Here is a 22381-nt window from a genome sequence, read left to right as displayed (position 1 = left end):
GGCTCTTTCCCTCTCCAGGTCCTTTTATGCTGCCTCTTCCCTCTGTCTGGAATACTTCGGTCTGGAATACTTCACTTTTTATGTGATGAGTCTTGCTTTTATGTTTAAATAATTCCCCAAAAGAAATTGGTATTTCCTCTGATTTTTTTCAGAATGCCCTGTTCTTCAATGTCTTCTCACTTGGAGTAATTTATACTTAAATGCTTATTTGCTTTTTTAAAAACTAATCACATACCATGCTATCTACATGAGGATAAGAACATTATCAATTTTGATCCCAAATCTGTACCCAGCAGCCACCGCACCTAATAGGCATTCTGTTCAATAAATCCTTCCTCTTTAGATTTAATGATACTTGGTGGTTTCACTGACCCATCTTGTTCTGCCCAGAAATCTCCATTCCAGGGTGAGTTTGCATATCTGTTCTCTGATCCATTGTGTATTGTTTTACAGTTTAATTCATGAGGACCACCTTACTCTTGTTTTTCATATGTTACCCATTCTCTTAAAACGCAGTTTAACATTAGAGTAATCCCTAAAATGAAACAATGATATAGGGATTTTCATATTTAAATTACTTCTATTGTGAATTTTCATTTAACTAAATTTTCTTGAAACTTGATTTATAATATTTTTATATCATTTTATTATTTTCAATTACAGTTTACATACAATACTATATTAGTTTCAGGTGTATACCTGAGTGATTAGACATTATATAATTTACTAAGTGATCATCCCAATAAATCTTGTACCCATTTGACATCATACATACTTATTAGAATATTATTGATTATATTTCTTATGCTGTACTTTATATCCCCATGACTATTTGTGGCTACCAATTTGTACTTCTTAATCTCTTCACCTTTTTCACACTACCCCCAACCCTACCTCCCATCTAGCAACCATTAAAATGCTCTATCTATGAGTCTGTTTTTGTTCTGCTTGTTTGTTTGTTTAGATTCAGTTGTTGATAGGTATGTATTTATTGCCATTTAATTGTTCATATTTTTAATCTTTTTTTTTTCTTCTTCTTAAAGACCCTTTAACATATCAAGTAACATTAGTATGGTGATGATGAACTCCTTTAGCTTTTTCTAGTCTGGAAAGCTCTTCCTGTCCTTCTATTTATTCTAAACAGCCCTGACTGGTGTGGCTTAGTGGGTCAGGCATCATTCTACAAACTGAATGGTCGTCAGTTTGATTCCCAGTCCAGGCACATGCCTGCGTTGCAGGCCAGATCCCCAGTTGGTGGGGGTGGGCAAGAGCCAACCAGTCAGTGTTTCTCTCACAGATCGATGTTTCTCTTCCTTTCTCCCTCCCTTCCCCTCTCTCTAAAAAATAAATAAATAAAATCTAAATTCTAGCTTTGCTGGGTAATCTTGGTTGTAGGTCCTTGCTTTTCATCACTTTGAATATTTCTTGTCAGGCCCTTCTAGCCTTCAGAATTTCTGTTGAGAAATCAGCTGACAGTCTTATGGGAGCTCCTTTGTTGCTTTTAAGATTTTCTCTTTGGCACGCGGGTTGGTGTGGCTCGTAGGTTGAGCACTGGCCTGTGAACCAAAAGGTTACCATTTTAATTCCCAGTCAGGGGTTGTGGGCCACATCCCCAGCTGGGTGTAGAGACAACCAATCAATGTCTCTTTCTCTCACATCAGTGTTTCTCCCTCTCTTTCTCCTTCCCTTCCCCTCTCTCTAAAAATAAATAAAACCTTTTTTAAATAAAGATTCTCTCTTTGCCTTTAACCTTTTGCATTTTAATTGTGATATGTCTTGGTGTGGGCCTCTTTGGAGTCATCTTGTTTGGGATTTTCTGTGCTTTCTTGTATGTATATTTCCTCCACCAGGTTAGGGAAGTTTTCTATCATTATTTTTTCAAATAGTTTTTCAACTTGCTCACTCTCTTCTCCTTCCAACACCTGCATGATGCAAATGTTGGTGTGCTTGAAGTTGTCCCAGAGGGTCCTTATACTATCCTCATGTTTTTGGATTCTTTTTTCTTTTTGCTGTTCTGATTGGGTATTTTTTACTTCCTTATATTACAAATCACTGCTTGATTCTCAGCTTCATATAATCTACTGTTGATTCCCTGTAAATTATTCTTCATTTCAGTTAGTGTATCCTTCATTTCTGACTGGTCCTTTTTTATGCCGTTGAAGTTCTAAGGTCACCTATTCTTCGCCTAAGTTCATTGAGCATCCTTATAATCATCATTTTGAATTCTGCATCTAGTAGATTGTTTGTCTCCATTTTGTTTAGTTCTTTTTCTGGAGTTTTGTTCTGTCCTTTCATTTGTGATGTGTTGTGGTTTTTTTTTTTTTTTTGGTCTCCTAATTTTGGCAGCCTCTCTGTGTTTGTTTCTGTGTATTAGGTAGAGATGCTACATTTCCCAGGCTTGGTAGAGTGGCCTAATACAGCGAGTGTTCTATAGGGTCCAGTGGCACAGCTTGTCTGTTCACTGGAGCTGGGCGCTCCAGACGTCCCGCCTCCCTACCATGTGGGCTGTGTGCTCTCTCCTGTTGTTGTTGAGCCTTAACTGTTGTTGACATGTCAGCTGGCATTATTTAACCCCAGGCCAATCAGCTATAAGGACTGGCTGTGACCACCATGGGGGATCAGCTATGTAGAGGATCACCCCAAGGATCAGGACTGACTTCAGCAGGGCTCTAGTGCCCACTGAGCCCACCCCTTGAGTATGTCATTTAGGTGGTGCTTTGACACAGACTGAAGCTGTCCAGTGGTGTGTTGTCTCTGGAGCCTCCCACAGGATGCAGGCCAAGGTCCGCCACCACCTGTGCTCTGCCGGGGGCCACTAGGCACGTGCTACAAAGCAATCTGCAGTTCACCGCTACTTGTGCTGCATTTAGAGGTGCCCAGGTGAGGCCAGGCTGTGAACCAAGGCCTGCTGCTGCTAGTACCTGGCCAGGGCAGCATAGCAAGAGGTACAGTGCATACAAAGGCCAGGTGCTGCTTGTTTGAGAGAGTTCAGGAGAATTTGAAGCAAGAGCCGAGACAGGTCATTATATGGAAAAGCCACTGGAAAAAGCTTGGGTGGATCTAAAAGTTGGATAGGGCAGGGCCTCAGAGAATCACCAGGATGGGGCAAACAGTAGTAGGCTGGGTAATGAAGATTCAGAGCATATGGGTTCTGTGGGCAGAGGGCTTAGGAAAGAAACAAAGTTTTCTGCCAGCAGTTCTGTTTGGGAGGAAGCTGCTCCTCCAGCTCTCACCCTGATGCTGTACTTTAGTTTCTCCCTGTATGTCCCTGGTTCCTTTTGAGCTACTTCCCCAGTGCTGGAGCTCAGAGGAAGTGAGTCCAAGTAAGTTCTTGTGCTGCAGGCCCTTTAAGAGAAATGCCTAGGACTCAAGAAGCCCACTGCTTCCCTCAGCCAAAATCCCTGCTGGTTTTTACAGCCATAAGTTATGGGGACTTATCTTCCCGGCATTGGAACCCTGAGCTGGGGGCCTTGTTTTTGGGCTGGGACCCCTCATTCCTCGGCGGGGAGGGGTGGGGTATTGCCTCAGCCGAGGTATACCTCCTGACTTTTAACTGCTGCATGTGGGTGTGGGACCAGCCCATTCTGCATTTTTGCCCCTCCTACAGTCTTGATGTGGCTTTTTCTTTGTATCTTTAGTTGTAGGCCTTCCTGTTCAGCTAGATTTCAGGCAGCTCTGAATGGTGGTGGTTCTATACTTGTATGGGTTGGCCAAAAAGTTCATTTAGTTTTTCCATTCAATGGCTCTAGTAAGTGCTTAGTTGTCTTTAACTTCAATCTCGTTAGATTGTATTGTGACAGCTGTCATATCAGTGTGCATTTTTTTACAAATTATCAAAATTGGTGAATTTTTGTGCAGCTACTTCAATATTGAAAATGGAAGAAAATACGCAGCACTTTCAGCATATTATGCTTTATTATTTCAAGAAAGGTAAGAATGCAACTGAAATGCAAAGCATACACGCAGTATATGAAGAAGGTGCTATGACTAATCAGGCATGTCAGAAGTGGTTTGCGAAGTTTCTTGGTACTATTGACATTTTGACCAAATAATTCTTTGCTGTCGGGCTGCCTTATGCATTGAAAGGTGTTTAGCAGCATCCCTGGTCTCTGCCCACTAGCAGCCAACAGCGGGAGATAGCCCACATACTCGAAATACCCAAATCAGTAAAGTTACTGGTAAAAATGAAAAATGTGTCTTTTATTTTACGGAAAAAACTAAACAGACTTTTTGGCCAACCCAGTATTTGCGATGTGGTTGTGGGAGGATACAAGTACCACAGTTACTTATGCTGCCATCTTGACCAGAATCCGCTACAGTATTTTTTTTCCTAGTCATTCTGAAAAGATTTTCTGAGGGAAATTTATTAATTGAAAAGGTATATCCTAATTTTTGGATGATGATAGTGCTCTTTTGTTTTCCTTGAATCAATTAAAGTTTTAACAATTAAAATTACAAATTGGTTCTTAAATGTCCTTCGTGTAAAGGTCACTTTCATTCTGATAACTGTTGTTCCTCCTACAGTCCATTGTGTCTATTATTCTGAACATTTTAGATATATGTAATATATACGCTAAACTAAAAGGAGAATAAAGAAAATATTAAGAAAAAAAGTAGAAGGTTAGCCCTAGCTGAGTGGATCAGTTGGTTGAATGTTGTCCCATATACTAAATGGTTGTGGGTTTGATCCCCAGTCAGGTCACATACGGGATTTTAGAGAGAAACGAAGGGACAGAGAGAAACATTGATGTGAGAGAGAAACATTGATTGGTTGCCCCCCATACGTGCCCCAACTGGAGATGAGACCCACAACCTAGATGTGTGCCCTGATCGAGAATTGAGCACACAACCTTTGGTGGACAGGACAATGCTGTAATGCCAGCCGGCCAGGGTGATTTTCTCTATTTTATGTATTCGAACTGCATTTTTAATAAGCATTTATTGAGTGCATTATATGTGTCAAGCACTGTGGTAGAGACCATGCTCAAATCCCTACCCTCAAGGAGTTCACATTCCTCGTTGGCTGCAAGTAGCTAACAAGAAACCCTGGAATCTCAACTCCTTTAAAATACATTCACAGTACTTATTTCTAGTACAGAATTATTGATATTTAAAAATTTCTGTTTATAGAATTGTTTTGTGCTCTTTTAGGAGATTAACTCTGATCAGGCTACCCAGGGCAACATCAGCAGTGACCGAGGAAAGAAGAGAACAGTAACAGCAGCTGGTGCAGAGAATATCCAACAAAAAACAGATGAGGAAGTAGATGAATCAGGACCACCTGCCCCTTCAAAGCCCAGGAGAGGACGTCGACCCAAGTCTGAATCTCAGGGCAATGCAACCAAAAATGATGATATGAGTAAACCTCTTAGCAAGGGAAGAAAGAGAGCAGCGGTCAGTCAGGAAAGCGCTGGGGGATTGGAAGCAGGTAATGCCAAAGCACCCAAACTGCAAGATGTAGCCAAAAAGGCAGCACCAGCAGAGAGACAAATTGACTTACAAAGGTAATGTACATTATTCTTTCTGAACTTTTAATTTAGGTATTTTGTTTTATGCTTAGTATGTGTCTACCACCCCCAAACACTGAGGCATTTAGGAGTGCAAACTGCCCTCAGTTTTCCTGAGTAGTTTATGATGGCATTTCTTTTGATTTTATAACCTCCAGGACATTGATTTGAAGGCAGGTTTCCTTTTTCTTTTGGTTAAATTTTAATTAGGATATGGTATTTTGATACATCTGTTTATTAGCAAGGATAGTAAAGTAATTTTGGTGTCCTTCACATACTTGTATGAGGTTTACTTAAAATAAGTGGCTACCTTTTGGATACAGAAATCCCAGAATGGAGAAGTTAGTAGTTTTGACATATGAACAAGGTATATTTCTACTCCTTCTTTTGTTAGAGTCAATTTTAATATAAGTCAACAGCTTAGCGCCATGCACCCCAATGAAACAACCTCACAAGCTCGTCTTTAATCATTCTCGGGCTGGAATTTCAGACTTTCCACAATGTGACAGTGGCGCCCCAGTTGGAGATCTAGAAGTTGGCTTTTCCCGTACTGGGCCTATAGTTTGAACTTAGCCCTGCCCACCCCCACAACCCCTGCTTTTTCCTTGCACACTTGCACCTAACTCGTCTCCCGCCTGAAGGAGATTGTAAGCACCTGCGTTTCTTTTAGGAAAGCGCCAGCTCTTACCGTCTCAGGGTACCCCCACCGCCCTGCTTCAGTCTTTTCATAAAGCACAGTGTCGCTGAGGCACATACGTTCGTAAGTGCATTTTAAAAATTGTCAGTTATGAAATTCTGACTTTTGAGGCTCTTAAAGTTTCTCACTTAAAATGTCAGTGTCTCTGACCACCTTTTACAGTATCTATCTCAGTGGCAGCACATCCAGGCCCGAACCTAATCTGAATAATGGGTGTTTCTCTGCCTGGGAATCCAACTGCGATGCTTTGGTTCGCAGGCCGGCACTCAATCCACTGAGCAACCCAGCCAGGGCTAAGAATTATTTTTATCATTACTGCATAAAACAATGAAATTCTGACACATGCTACAACATGTGTAAGTTTTAAGGATAATATACAAAGTGAAATCAGCCCGACCGAAAAGGACAAATACTGTATGACTTCATTTACATGAGTCTCTAGAGAAGTCGCATTCACAGAGGCAGGAGGAAGCATGGTGGTGGCCAGGGCCCGGGAGGAGGGGGTGGGTGGGGTCAGTGTTTGTGGCTGCAGAGCTTCAGTTTGGGAAGACGAAACGGTCCAGAGACAAGTAGCCGTGGCTGCCCAACAGTGAATGTACTTAATGCCACTGGACTGAATACTTAAAAATGATTAAAATGGTAAATTTTATTACATGTATATTTTATTGCAATAAAAAATTGCTACGTAAGAATAATAATAGCTAACACTAATATAGTGCTTATTAAGAGCCAGGCTTAATCCTAAGCTTTTTGTTAACCTATAATATCCTTAAAACATCTCTATGTGGGTAAGCAGTATCATCCCAGCTTAGATAAGGAGAAGGAAAGGCAGGCATAGCAGGTCCATGTAGCTTTAGTCCGTTTGCTTAAATAGTGGAGCCAGGTTCCGTGGAGCTCAACCATTATGAAGCAAGTACAACCCTATGTCAGAGATAAGATTAGACTTGAAAACAAATGCTTTCTTAGGTCATCTGGCCAGTGCTACCCAGAGCCGGACTTTGAATCCACAACCCTTGTTGACTGCCTCCGTACACTAACAGTGGTGGCTACCGTTAGGTTTCTCGAAATTACGCAGTATTTTGAAACATTTTTAAACTGAACATTCAGACTCTATTGTTTTTCTTCTTAATATGTAAAAGATGCTTTTCAAATATGGGATAGACAGACACACTGAAACAAAAGTTACTTGTTTGTGACTCAGCTGATGTTTTAACTGTCCCTCAACCTGAGAAAATGTTGAATAGTCACAATTGTGAAGGTGCCAGCTTTGTTTCTATTTCATGAGGAACTGTAGCTCCTACCTTCCTACAAAATTCTAAACATATTTGCAGTATTAGCTGTGATTGAGCTATATTTTCCTGAGACCTGGTGAGGATCAGATACAGATTAAAGCCACATTACTGAATAATTCTGAATATAGAATTAATATAACACTTTGAATCCTCCTCTTAAGGTTATCATTACAGTTTCAACCAGCTAATTAGTAAAGGCAGAAATAGAGTTGCCAGACCTGAGAGCCATCAAACACTACCCCTCTGAGCTGAGATGAGCCCAGGGTGACGGAATCTTCTCGCTTCTTGCCCAGCAGTGCAAAGCATAGCCTCGGGGCCTCACACTGTGCAGGCAGATCCGAAGGGCCACACTAAAGGGGTTGACCCTGGATTTTAAGCTTGAATGCAAGACTTTGTTAAGTAGGGCCCATCCTCTTGTGTTTCTCAGTGGCCTGGCTTTCTGACTCCAAATGCCGTTCCTTTCCCCACCACTACCTGGCATTCTGCACGCCTTTCACTTCCTTAGTGTTTTCACTTCCCAGATGGTCCGTTCCTGCCCCAGTCACATTTGTCTCTGTAAAGTAACATCTGCAGAGAGCCTCTCCTAATCTTCTCTTCTCCGTGTGCCCCTGTCAGTCTCAATACAGGATCCCCTCAAAGTAGCTAGTCTATACCTAATGCTGACACCAACCTCTGGAAAAACGCACCCAGTTTTATTACTTGGTATTTATATTATCATATTGTATGATTTTTACAATTTTATTATCAAATTAATGAAAACCATTCTTGAGGCCCTAGTATATGCCAACCACAATCTAGATGCTTTATTACTCCATTTAATCTCTCAGCCCTGTCACACACAGCTCTTGATAAATGGCAGCCTCTAGAGCCATTTTAATGCTGCAGCCGTCACTTATAACAGTGTAGCAAGGGCTAAACCCTCTAGAATTGCTCTTACTGGCAACATAATCGTAAAAATTACTTTTAGTATGATTCCTACTTATGTAATTTACTTACTGACTCAAGGATGGATATTTTATTCCACCAGAACATGGATAGTATGTACAAAAATTTACTGGCGTAGATTTTATTTCTTAATAGGGGATTTGATGCTGAGCATTTTAATTTGTCGACTTAACTGTAGAACTTTTTAGATTCCTTTGGATTTTTGCAGTAAATGTATTCCCTTAGCTATTTATGGGGGGAGGGTATCCAATAAGTGTCCTTATTTATATTTTGAGGTGCATTTGCTACTGTTACTTCTTAAGAGAAAATTCCTTGAATTCACTATAAGTTTATAAAAATCAGCTGTTGGTATAGTATGGTCAGGAAACAGTATCTGAACTGGACAATTAATGTTGGCTTTCTAAGTTTTGAGTGAAAGATTGATCATCACTTAAGTTGTTCAGTTCACTTGCTTTTCCTCTGTGTTTTTGAGCTGTTATCCAAATGGTAAACAATTCCAAATGTTTTGCATTTAAAATGTGTTTTTATAGGTCTGCTGATTCTTGATATTTTGCTTATGCATACGGCCAAATTCTTCCACACCAGTAATGAAACAGTCCCTAAACTTGGGATTTCTGGGGAAACTGTGCATTTAAAGAAATTACCTATAGGATGGCAGACTACAGTTTTCCCACCTTTGGATTACTGTGTTTGTTTTAGCAGGCCTAGTGCGGGAGTGTTCGAGAATCTTGGAATTTCTGTTCTTTTAAGCAAAGAATTTCCTGTCTTGGCTGGTGTGTTTCAGTTGGTTGGAGCGTTGTCCCATAATCAAAGGGTTGAGGGTTCAATTCCCGGTCAGGGCATGTAGAGGAGGCAACCAATCAATGTTTCTCTCCCTTCCTCTCTCTCTAAAAAAGCAAATTAAAAAATATCCTTGGGTGAGGATTTTTTTTTTAATTTTTAAAGAATTTCCTGATCATGTGCTTATTTGTATATTGAGAAAATTTTCTCACATCACATGGGTTCATATTTTTAAAGTAACCCCTAAGTGTGTATCCTTGTGTATTAAACAAACATATATCAGTTTGCTATGAATATTCTTATAGTAACAAGTGAACTTTTATCAAAATAATATGAAATTTTTCAGAAGCCAAGTGCTCGGAAGTGATGGCGATTCACTTTGGGACATAGAATCAAGTCCAGGAAATTCTTCCAGGGAGCTGGACCGTTTAAAAGTCTGTGAGAGCAGCCAGGACGATACTGAGGACTCAGAGCTAGTAAAGGAAAGCTTCCTGGAGGTGCAGCAGGCAGCTTGCAGAGGATCCTTTGATTTCATATTATTAAACTTGTTTTGTATATTTTAACAAGTTAATTTCATAATCTCTTGTAAGAATCTTAATCACCTAGCCCCCTTTATTAAAGCATTGTTATTTTTATGATATGTGTATGTAGTGTTGGGGTTTGGGAATATAAGTAAACAACTCCCTTATTTTTCTTTCCAAAGTTTGAAATTCTTGAGGAGATCTATATAGCTGATTTAAAATGTGGAGTAACATTGGCCAGGCGGTTATTAATGCCTTGCCCTTAAATTGAACAACCACAAGCAGACCAGAATCTAGATGAGGCCAAGCCTGGTGTGTTCAGTTCCTCCCCTCACTCCTTCACCTGTTAGATGGGTTCTTCCCCCTCCCTAAAAGGAGTAGGTGCAGGGAGAAGAGAAAAGACTGCCTCCCATTCCTTCATGCTTCCAGAGATCAGAATTTCCCTCTCTGCTAGTGAGGGATTCCTCTAACTTTTTAACAGAATTAAGCTAAATTTTCCTCCTTGTTATTTTAGTATACTAAAATGTATTTGTTTACCCAGTTCAGAAGTCAAAACTTATTTTGCTGCTTCTAAATTCATTTTGCCATAATATCCAGTAATTTTTCTTCTATAATATTTTGAAAGTATTAATAAAAAATGACAGTTATTTCAAATAGCTTTAATTTTATTGATGTAAGCATATCGGGCATTGGATAGCGGCACTTAATGGTTGAAAATAAAAATTTCTTCATTGGCATTTTGTTTGCATATTGTTTAGAGGAAGATTCTTTAAACCAAGTCAAGTCTCAGGTGAAAAAAAATATTTTCAAATTTTAGCTAATAATTACAGAAATGAAGTAATTCTGGTTTGTTTTCCTGTTTACATCTTTTCTAACTTTGCTTTCTTCTACTCCTATCCCCAAGGTAAAAAGAAAATTCATTTGCAAAGGGAGAAAATGAAGGCCAAACAGAAGCGGCTCCAGCTTCTGCAAAAACTTGGATTCAAAATATCCCTGAACAGAAAATGAAGTTGACTTCAGAACACACACTTTCTGCCTTGGAAACTGAGAGAAACCATTACTTAATTTCACATGGCCCTCTGATGGAAGTGTACAGCAGAAACTCGAGAGAGAGGCTAAAAGCAACTCTATTCTACCCTCCCCCTAGACTTTTCTTATGAAAAGTCAATAATTAAGCAAATTGCTTAACACTTGGTTCCAGTTCCGGCATATCTGGAGTTTAAAGGCATAAATCCACCATTAATTTCCATGCTGCAGTTTTCATTTTAAAGAAAGTAACAGGATGTCCTTACACTGACACTGAAAATTTATCAATTTTAGAGCCAGGAGTTCCCGTGTTCCACAAGAAAAAAGTAGAAGTCTACTGAATTAATTTTTTAGAAGAAATAAGATCAGATGAAATATTTCTTTGTTTTTCCTTTTGGAAACTTTTATGTATAATTCTTTCTGCCTGCCTACTTTTCTGCAAAAATGAGATGTACAGATTTCAGTTCCCTGCTATGAAAAGTGATGTGGCAATTTTATAAATGTTGCTTTCTGATTTTTATCAGAGTGAGAAAATAATTAAAATTATTATTGATTTCATATCACTTCATATTTTGATTTCCCCTCCATTTTAGTTTAATATAATTTGCAATAAATGTACATATTGTTGTTTCATAAAGCATATCATTTAAAATGGTTTTTACTCCTGTGATTATGTTGGAATATTTGGAATTTTAAAGGAGTAAAGACTGTCCAGTATTTGGTTTTATAATGTTTGTCACCAGATTTTTATTGATGTAAAAAAAATCAATTTTTTAAAATAGTTGGACTTTGGCAGCTTTGTAAGGAAAGTTGGAGGTGTTTAGGGATTGCTATCAATTTTCAGCATTGTGCTATTGGGAAATAACTGTTGCTTTTGTCTGGCAGTCTGGGCTCCATTTTTATGTTTATTTTAGAAGACAACTTTGGCATCAGTATATTGTTTCTTGGCGTTGTTCAGAATAGGTAATGTGTGCACTTTTGTGTACACATAATCATATTTAAGTTTTTTTCCATAAAATAAATGCTTCTAGATGTCATATGGTAGTCTTTTTTAATCTTTTTATCATGTTTTCTTGTGAAATTTTTTTATGTGAAAGGGCTAAAGTCATTAAAAAAAAGATTACAGTCAACTCTCCATTATCTATAGAAAATAGTGATTATGCCTCAGGTTTTGAATTTTGCAGTAGTCATAAACTTAAAAGAACGAAGGCATATTGTAAGAGGTAATTCAGAAGAAACTTAAAGTGCGTCCTTTCTCACGCTCAGAGTTGTAGCCTGCCCCTAGCTTTTTCTCAAAGCCCTAGCTGAACGTGTTCACTCGGTTTCTTTACACATACCTAGCGTGGATTAGAGGACGTAAACAATGTCTGCGTTATAACTTGGACTTGATAGGCTGTAGTCTACATGGGATGTAAAACAAACTGTCCGAAAAGGAGGATTATGTGAAATGTGAAATTTACTGGTAGTGAATGTCACTTACATCCTCTCAGATAATCAAGAGTTGGCTGTATATTGACTGAGTGAAAGATGGATAATTCTTTTAAATATGCATATACACACATTTAGGTATCAGATGATGGTTAGGGAACAATGGATACCAGTGATAGAAAAATATCCTAAAGGGGCAGAACAAGCTCTGCTCTTCCTTATTGCCTCTTTTTTATAACCCTTTAGAAGTAAAGTATAAGATATTGCCTCCAACATGCTGAAAAAATATCTATGCATAAGCATCAGAGAAGTCCCTCAAGCAATCAGTGGACATGTTCTATTTAGAAAGATTTTAAAGTTCTCTTAGCCTCAGACAACTTGATTCTTAACGCCATGAATTTGTCACCAATGAAAAGCACACTGGTGGGGACCTCTTTTCTCTCCGCTCCTTTTGTTTGATTACTCAGCATCACAGCTGACTAAATGACTTAGTGTTGTCACACATAATGTAGCAGAACCATTTGCATCAGCTGTGGCTGCTTAGATTTCCGCAGGAGAGGAGTTAGCTGCAAGGATCGGGTCCAAATATAGATGTAAACGGCCCGCCTCTGATTTTGTAATATCACGCAGGTGTCTGACACTAAGGGAAGGGAGAGGAGGATGAGAGGAAGAGCGAGCTGATGGGGAGGGACTTGTGTAAGGGGAATTTGTCGGTTTTCCTTTGAAAAAGGAAAAGGTAAAATCCCTTAGGAATTTGGTATTTACATCTCAGAGAAATACAACACAAAGTGCAGACTTATATTTGAGAATTAATGTTAACCCTTTGTGTCTAGTTTGAAGCTTCTTGTATTTGTCTAAAACTACAAGCCAGAATTTTGTATCTCCTTTGATAAAAAGTGTGTATAATGTAAAGTAGTTTTGCATATTATTGTGCTGCATATGGGCTGAATTTTTAAAAATTTTTTAAAGACTTGAAGCAGAACCTTGTAATTTGTGTAAATGACACATGTAAAATCCTACCGTAAAATGCTAAAAGTATGCATTGTTTCAAATAAAATCAAGAAATGCAGCATTATATAATAGTGTGGAGCCCTGAATATTCATGTATCTCCTGGTACGTCACAAGCTGATAAAACGTCTCTGTTTATTCTCTGTTCAGATTCTGGAGTCTGCATATCTTCCTAAGAGTCAAATGCCACCTTCAGACCTCCTGGCTGACTGCTCTGACCAGGCTCACGGTGACTGAAGGGAGGGCGTCATAGATGATACATGCAGATGAACATCTGGGAAGCTTTAGAAGTTGCTTTTCAACCTCAAATTTTTAAAGTGACCTTTATGTGTACTATATGTGATACATCTCTTTATCCTAAATTTTAAATATGTTTATAATAGTTTAAAAACTACTTTATGGAGAGCAAGTAGATTACATACATGTGTCTGGAATAACAGGTGAACCAGATGAGAATCTAGCACCCCTGGTTCCGTATTTTACCCTCAGTGGGATTATCATTCCACACCTTGCTGCTTGTATTGTCTCAGGACTTCCCTGTCTTTTGCTATTAAACTATCGGTAGAAACCAATGGAAACTTAAGTCTCCAGCAGCCTGACAAGGAGCTTTGCAGCCAGCCTAGATAGGAGTGAGGGCGTTGCCTACAAGAAGTGAGAAGTTTCCCACAAGCCAGCAATCATGTAGAACAATAGAGGTGAGCACCTGTAACCACACAGCTCCTCAACCTGTAAAGCAGAGCTCCAGTGGTTCTCTCCCGTAAGAGTAATAACTATCACGCAGCATCTTAATTTGAAGTACAACAGGACCATGTATGAGGTCCCATTTCTAAGGGCCAGGAGGGTGATCAGGAGTTCAGTTTTCGCTATTTCTCAAATGATATTTCTTTATCAGTGCTGATTGCTGACTTCAGGCACTTGCCTCACCCTCATCCTCTAGTTACTCCCTAGTCAGGACCATGCGTTGAATGAAATCCATTCCTTTTAGGAAACTATTCTGTACCCATTTTTCCAGGAGAAGCCTGAACAGCAATCAACTGAGGTCAGTTATACACCTGAGTGCGGTAATGCAAGAATTGTGGGAACCAATAAGAAAATTTAAGGGGGGGGCAGCGATTTTCATCATTACAGGTATTTATTTAATCTGTACAGACTAGGCACAATGCCAGGGGCTGACATTGCAAACACCAAATCTGGTGCCTTAGAAGGACTTGCAATAAAAACAATAGGCCAACAGGTAGATGTGACTGTTCCTGGTGACACATTAACTCTGGACTTCAGAACCCTGATAGATGCTGTCAGAAGCAGAAAATCCCTACCTTTTCTATACAGAGAAGTGCAATTTTGAGACTTGTGAGACACAGGTCTGTCCCTAAAGAAATGATTGGGCTGAGCAGGTGCCCTCTCAGGGATGAGCTGGAGCTGAGGCAGGAGGTGGCTCCCCAGATGGAGGAGGTGACTGTCAGGGTGGGCAAACCCCAGTAGGGGAAGGGCCGGAAGACCGCTGCTTGAGCAATGCACACAGCGTGCGAGCAAAGTGCCAGGCACTGCTCCCTTCACAGGCTCAGGAACACCTGGTCCCAGCCTCCAGCCTCTGCTCACCCACCATCCTGAGAGCACCCTCCGCCACGCACAAATGCGATGTGTGGATAATTCCTATGGCTTCTTTGGACAAACTGTGTAACTCCAGGGACTTAGTGGACTTGTCCAGGACGCACACTTCGGTGGGGAACCAAGCACCCATTTAAGTTTTGCTCTGAACTTTTTTGAGACAGTCACCCTGGTGTCCACGCACACCCTAGCTCCTGACACCCTGTGTCCCAGGAAGACGTGCACAGCTTTGCCCTCTGGCTTCCCCTGGCCTGGGACAGAGCGTGCCCTTCACAAGAAAGGTAGCTGCAAAGACAGAAGAGGACCTGCGCTTTTTCATCCCACTCAGGCTACGGGCAGAAGGCGGAAGGCTCATGCTGCTAAAGCTCCCAGACAGGACCATTTTCACAAGACTCTTTCACAAAGAGAAGCAGGATGGGCCCAGGGAGCCTGGGGCTCTGCATTTAGGGCCATTCGGCAGCTCAGTTTAGAATTATGGGCAGCAGGGCCGGCCTCTCTTTAGGAGCCATGGCTCGTCAGGGTCAAAACTGCACAGGTCACCCTTTTCTCTGCACACATCCACACAATGAGGGTCTTCTCTCCGTCACAGGGCGTCCCCCTACACCACAGGGAGTTGAGCAGAGCCCGGTCTCCAAAGCTGATTCAGAGGAAAACTTCCACAAAGAGTTGATAAACTCAAATATTAGACTGTCTCCAGCCTCCTGTGAATTCCACCTCTCCATCACAGTGGCAACAGAAATGGTGGTGGAGGCTTTGCTGGTGCGTGATTTCTATCTTGCTGATAATCTCAGCTTTGTCTTTAGAGGGTCAGAGTCACCTAAACCTCATGGCTCCTCTGTAAGAATGAAGGAAATTACAAATATTCCACAACAATTACACGGAAACCAGAAGAAAGCCATTGTGCAAATGCATGTCCTTCATTGCCATTTGACTTTGGGTTCTGAGAGTGGGAAGCAGAAGATGAGAAAGAGTTCTGCTTGAGCTCACTTTCATTTTAATATCCCTGCTTATGATTAATATTTTTCAACAATAGTTGAGCAGAGAGGCTCAGAAAAGGCTGGAATTGCCACCCAACCATCTGCGTCTCAGGAAAGCTGCACAGCTGCGAGAGCACAGATTGCTTGGGTGCAAATGTTCGTTCTGTGAATTCCGGCAGGAACCCTAAAGACTGGGGTCGAGTGCCTCCCAGGGTCCAGGGGTAGCAATCAGGAGGTGATGGAAATGGGCCTTAAAATAATGCGGAGTCCACGAGGCCAAACCGGGTTTTGCTGGAGAACAGGGGTCCCAGGAGGCCTTAACACCTCTCCTGGATACTCAGCAGGGCGCAAGCACCCAGGGGAGCCCAGTGGGGGAGCTAGAGAGGCTGAGAAGGGCCCAACACTGTAGCGTGTGCACTGGGCACACAGGCCTCCATTTGTGCTGGGACTGGTCGATTGTGTGGAGGAGACCAGAATATTAAGTGTTGCTTCCTTGGGTTCCATAAAGCTCCATGCCACTGAGATGCTTTTCATTTTCCTCACACCAAAGGCCTCCCCTTCCTCTCGTGGGCCAAGGTTCCATCGGGCTCTTTGGAAACAGCCACTCAGCCCCTTCCCACCCATTAGACCCCATCAAATTAGAGGGTGCTGTCCCTGATGGCCTTGTCGGCCCTGGCTCTGTTCTCACCATGAAGAAAGGGAGGCAGGGAGAGGCGACTTGTTCTGCCTGACATCTAGTTTCCCAGCCCACACCAAAGGCTAATAAAAGTGACTTTTATCAAAAGCTTAGCACTTTACTTATAGACGGGCATATTTAATTCTCCCAATAATCCCCATAAAGTGGTCACTATGTTCATCTCCGTCTTACACAAGCCATTGAAGCTCAGAGGTGTTCAACAGTAAGCCCAAGTGTCCTCAGCAAAATTGGGGCACTTTAAGCCCAAGAGTTTAAACCAGACTGTCTGACTACACAACTCAGTGTTTCCTGCCTACGCATCCCACCGGGTTACTGAGAGGCCCACAACCTCTCTGAAGCTGATGGTGAATGGAATGTGGGAGGAGGAAATGGATAATGAATACAAGGTAGAGAGCAGAAGTTGGGGTGAGACCGTCTACTGAATTCTGCGGCCTCCATGCACATTCAGCAAACAAGCAATTAAGATAAAATTAAGTGTGACTCCATCGATCGGTGAATGGATAAACCAAATGTGAGCTAACCAGATGGAGAAGCAAAATGTGTGAGAGTATAGACAATGGAATACTACTTAGCAACCAAAAAGAAGGAGATACTTACTGGTCATGCTACAATATAGATGAATCTCTAAAACACGATGTAAGTGAAAGAAGACATGAAATGAAGACAAAGAAAGACAAAACATGACATATTGGTCACTTCCACTTGTGAGAGATCCAGAGAGAGCAAGTCTACGGGGACAGAAGGTAGATTAGTGGTTGCCTGGGACGAGGGCTAAGAACAGAGACTGACTGTGAACGAGTCCATGGGGTGTTCCTGGAGCAATGGAAAAGCTCTAAAGCTGGATTGCAGTGATGGTTGTACCACTCAGTAAATTTACCAAAAACCAGTGACTTATACATTTAAAGGGGTTGTATTTTATGGTATGTAAATTGTACCTCAATAATTAGTTTAAGATAAATGAGACATCTTCCAAAAAGTGCTTAACTATACAAAGCAAAGCAGCATCTGCTTAAGTACAGATCCCCGTGAGGCTAAAGGGAGGTAAATATCGGAGGCACCTCACAACGCAGGGCCAGCAGTAAGTGCGCGTCAGCTCGCAGCTGTCGTCCCTGGTCAAGCGCGCGGCAGGCAGCCCCAGCTCCCATAAGAATATCCCCTTGGGCGACAAATGAGGACTCCGATACTTCTGTTCCTGCTGGTTGTATCTGTTTTCCAGGCTGTGGGCCAAACACCCCACTTCTGTTCATTGGTCTTTCTTGAGCCAGGCTGCCAAGTTTCCACTTCCTCACATTCCTATACAGTTCAGCCCCAAAGAGGCTGCCTCTGTAGTAAAAGCTTCTCATCGGTTGCACAGTCAGGACGCTGAGCGCCCTCTTTGTTCGGAGAGCCACCCCGCAACTGCGGGCCGCCCCTGGAAAAGCTGAAAATACCACACACTCACTCTCCTGACAGCCCGCCCCCCACCCTGGGAGCCGGGCCCCGGACAGGACCTGGGTGTCACCAGCCTTGGAGGTGTGGATTGGGACACAACGGAATGGGGACACGCCATCCCGGGAGCGTCGGGCGGCGGTGTCCCACGTCCCGCCGCCGGGGGCCCAGGCGCCGCAGGCGGGCTGGGGCGCCCCTGGAGCTGGCCGTGGACGCCCATCGTAGCAGGGGCAGTTGCGTGACACTCTTTTCTGCGTTGCTTCAGGCACTGTCGCGTCCAAGATTTCCCAGGGGCAGAGCCACTCACTACCCATGAATCAACTTTCTCTCTTCTTGAATTAGCTCGAGCTGATTTCTGGCTACTAAACCGGTACCGGACGCCGCCGCAGGCAGCAGACCCTCGGTGGGGGCGGGGAGACCACCTGGATTAGCTCCGGGCCGGGGGAGGGCACGAGGCAGTGACCACCTGCGGGCGCCCAGGGATGGGCCTTCAGCAGACCGCGGCCCCGGGGGATCAGCTCACCACCTCCCCCCAGATTCCGGTGTTGATGCCCTACCCCCAGCGCAGCTGCATTGAGAGACAGGGCTCTTCGGAGGTACCGAGGCTTCCAGGAGGTCCTCAGGGTGGGGCCCTTAGGAGGCTCCAGAGGCCTCGCTTGTGCGCCCTCCCCACCTGCATTCCCCGAGGGAAGGCCGCGTCGGGGGCAGGAGCGGGCCATCTCCAGTCCGGGAAGGGAAGGCCGTGCCGAAGGAAGCCCCCCAAGCGTCGGGCCTCCTCGGTGACCGCGACCCCCCTCAGCAGGAGTAACCTTGGCCGGTCTGGGTCCAGCCGTGTTTTCCCCCCTATCACGTGGGACAGGGAGTTTTCTCTTTTTCTAGCCCCAGCCCCATCTGATCTTCACCACTTCTCGGGATGAGGGGATGCTTTTCCCGCCCAGCAGCGACAGCTTTTGTTACGGGGGAGACAAGAGCCCAGGCCGCCAGCGGGGCATCTCCCGGAGGCTTATCTCGGGGCTCCAGCTGCACCGGCCCGGCCAGCGCCGAGCGGGCCCTGGAGCAGCAGCCGCGCGTCTGCGGTCTCTTTAGATTTCAGTCCGTTTGTTTACTAAGTTCTCTGATGGGTTCAAGAAAAGTTACGACTTTGTGGATTGCTTTTTCTTGTGAGGGTAGGAACAACGTTCTTTACAGCTTTCTACATTCCAGGCGTTAAGACAGAGAAGCCCCTAGATTCTATATAAACAGAAAGAGAAACTGAACTTGTTATTTCAATTTTGTCATTTTGAGTTCATTTATAATTTTTTTTTTGTATTAAAGTTGGTAAGAATCAGTCCTGAAAAGCAAAAACACTGACAGTATTGCAGTTTCTGGAATATACAGTGATAAGTGACTGTAATGAAATTCTGACACACTTATACTTATTTCAAGACTTTACCTTTAATTTTTCTGCTGCTTCATGAAGCACTCTTGACAATTAAAACTGTTCTTTACTCAACTATGAGGGAGGAGAGATGACAAATTGGGTACAATCTTTTTTGAACGTTAACATAGATCAATTTTGACAGTATCATCAGTGTATTTGAAGACAGCTCAAAAACAGAAATTGGCATATCATTCATTGTGCAACAAGCTAATACGCAGGTTTCCCACTTTTCTCAAAAAATATATTAATGCAATTTAAAACTTAGTCTATTACTTTTTCCTGTAAAATTTTGACTATAAATATATATATATACATACATACATAAACACACAGGTGTGTGTGTGTGTGTGTGTGTGTATGAAGTTGAAGGAAATTCTCATTGTGTACTTTTTTGTATTATTTCATGATCATTGAAAATAACTTTGTAGCATAAAGGGTGTTAAAAAATGATCCACTCCAGGTGTTTAATACACAAGGTGCGTCACTGATAAAAAAAATTGTTACAGGAATGATTATTAGTGTGACTGATCTGTGTTATTAAATAGGGAAATCATTGCTGTTCCACAATACTTTAAGGGAGGGTGTGGGAATAAGCTGGGGAGACTAAGGATTGCAGCAATAAACTGTATTTTTTACTATAGGATTTAAATAACATATTTACATATTTCAGTAATTTGTACATTTAAAATATACATTAATATATTTTAAACTGTTTTCCTCTTCTCTCTTCTGTATTATTTTGTATATAGCTTTTTTGCACTTAATTTTTCAATTTAGTCTGCAGGTCACATACTATCTAGACTGGATCAGGGTAACAAGAGAAATAGACATCACTCAGAGACCCGGCTTAGGAATGAACACAGCACTGACTGCACTTTGATTTAGTCCCTCTGAGAGGCGTAAGCACTTTGGGTTATACAACAATCTCATGCTTGCATAGTACTCTTGCTCTTTGACCTAATAAACCTCTTGACTCTACTCTCTTCTCCTTGGACCTAATAAAACTATTTTACTATTAATTTATTCTACTTGCTTTTAAAATATACCTCAAATCTTTTTTGATGCTCGACAAGGTAGAAATAAAAAGAAATATGGAAAGGAGTTAGAGTAGGAACACACCCTTCAAAGAAAAATACAGCCCTGGCTGGTGTGGCTCAGTGGATTGAGTGCTGGCCTGCAAACCAGGTCACTGGTTCAATTCCCAGTCAGGGCATATGCCTGGGTTGCGCACTGGGTCCCTGTTTGGGAGCATGTGAGAGGCAACCAGTTGATCTTTTACACATTGATGCTTCTCTCCCTCTGTCTCTCCCTCCCTTCCCCTCTCTCTAAAAATGATTAAATCTTTTTAAAAAATACAATATATGGCCCTTATAAACAGAGCTCAACCCACTTTCCCTTTTTTCCAACTCACTTCCTAAAATGGCCTTTCATCTGCCTTTCACAGAGGCCTCGAATCTGATCACTAAGACCTAGAATTACCCAAGCCCTTTGGGGTTTCTGAGTTCAGGCACCTTACATTCTTGTTTGGCTATTTAGGTGTCTTGTGTTTCCAAAATTTTGTGTATGAGTTCAAACTCTCTGGTTATCTTTGGCATGGTTTCTAAATAGCACCTTTGGAACTATTTCCACAGACCAAGATGGTTCATAACAAGAGAGGTTCCCATCTGAAGACAACACCGCCAGTTCTCTGCCAGTCTCTGTGCCAGGGATAAAGGCAAAAGAGACATGATTCCAACCCTTAAGGAGGAAAAGACCTAAAAACTAATACAGTATGATGTGTGCTATAATGAAGGTTCACACAAAGAACTATGAGAGTGTAGAAGAAAATTTACTGTGCCTGAATGAGAGCGAGTTCAGAGAGACAGAGAGGCAGCTTCGGAAAGGCACCATTGAGTTACATAGGGTTTCATCCGAATGGAGACAGGGATTTCAGACTGAGTAGGAAGATAGTGCAAATATGGATTTGGAGAGAGTTGAAATCCCAGCTACATGATTCATTAGCAATGTATACATGATCTGAGGCAAATCACGTTTCAGCGTAAGTTCTTCATCAGCAAAATGAAGGTTTGCCTGAAAGATTGCTATGGTTCTTCCTACTAACAGGGTATATTTGCAGCCATCTATACCAGGCAAGAACTCCTTCAAAACAGTAACAATACATGATACAGCATTTTACATCCATCTTTATATATTTCTTGATTATAATCCATACATGTTCCATATCCCAGTGTTCCCACCAATAAAAAATAAGTATATTGTTCATCACCCCCACATCCTCACTTTCTCTCTGCACTGGCTTTTCTCCTTTTGTCATAAAACATGCCTGTACACAAGTTTCTCACACCTCAGAAGACAAGTAAACCTTCACCTGACTACTTGGTAGTTATTTCAATTCCTCTTTTAAGAGCCAAACTCTTCTGAAATGTTTTTTAGCTCACTCGTGTCCAACTTTAATCCAAACTGCACAGAGATTAAAAAACGCTAACAAAATGCTGAAACTGTTGCCCATCAACACTGACTAGCTCTAACCAGCTCTTTTTGATGCTGTTAATATTGCTGATGGTGCCCTCCTTAGTACCATCTTCTGCTCCTCAGGATATTTAATTCAGTACACACCCAATTTATTTGACTCTGGTTGTGTGCCTACTATGTCTCATGAGAGTAACAAGATTGTGCTTAGGGAGTCTACAATCAACTGGGGTAAACAGCTAACAAGGATATAAAGTAGAATGTAGTACAATACAAGAAGTTCTATGGGAGATTTGGAAAGGTTCATGGAGGTGGTAGCATTTGGAGGTGGACTTAAAGGATAAGATTTCAATTTATAAACATGGAAGGGATCGTATCGAAAAGAAACAGTAATTTTAAATGCTGAGGCAGGAATCACAATGTGTTGAGAAACATTACTGCAGGGAGAAAGTAAAACTTTTTTTTTTTTTTTTAAAGATTGTATTTATTTTTAGACAGAGGTGGAGGGAGGGAGAAAGAGGGAGAGAAACATCAGTGTGTGGTTGCTTCTCACGTGCCCCACACTGGGGACCTGGCT

The 22381-nt window shown here is 41.9% G+C and overlaps 1 protein-coding gene across 2 annotated transcripts in view; it reads left to right on the top strand.

The window, feature by feature from the left end:
* Window positions 1-13261, top strand: part of PDS5A (PDS5 cohesin associated factor A) — a 100168-nt gene extending 86907 nt beyond the window's left edge. For both annotated transcript variants that reach the window (XM_054582072.1, XM_054582071.1), the window contains exons 32-33: window positions 5152-5504; window positions 10647-13261. In XM_054582072.1, coding sequence (XP_054438047.1) covers window positions 5152-5504; window positions 10647-10650 — 357 coding nt within the window. In that variant the 3' untranslated portion in view covers window positions 10651-13261. The remainder of the gene's footprint in view (window positions 1-5151; window positions 5505-10646) is intronic.
* The last annotated feature ends 9120 nt before the right edge of the window (window positions 13262-22381 follow it).

Source organism: Pteronotus mesoamericanus, unplaced genomic scaffold (assembly GCF_021234165.1).
Source record: "Pteronotus mesoamericanus isolate MK-2021 breed Mesoamerican mustached bat unplaced genomic scaffold, CSHL_Meso_final contig_68, whole genome shotgun sequence".
Taxonomy (NCBI): Eukaryota; Metazoa; Chordata; class Mammalia; order Chiroptera; family Mormoopidae; genus Pteronotus; species Pteronotus mesoamericanus.
Note: the sequence above shows the minus strand (reverse complement) of the source record. Positions and strands in the feature narration are given on the sequence as shown.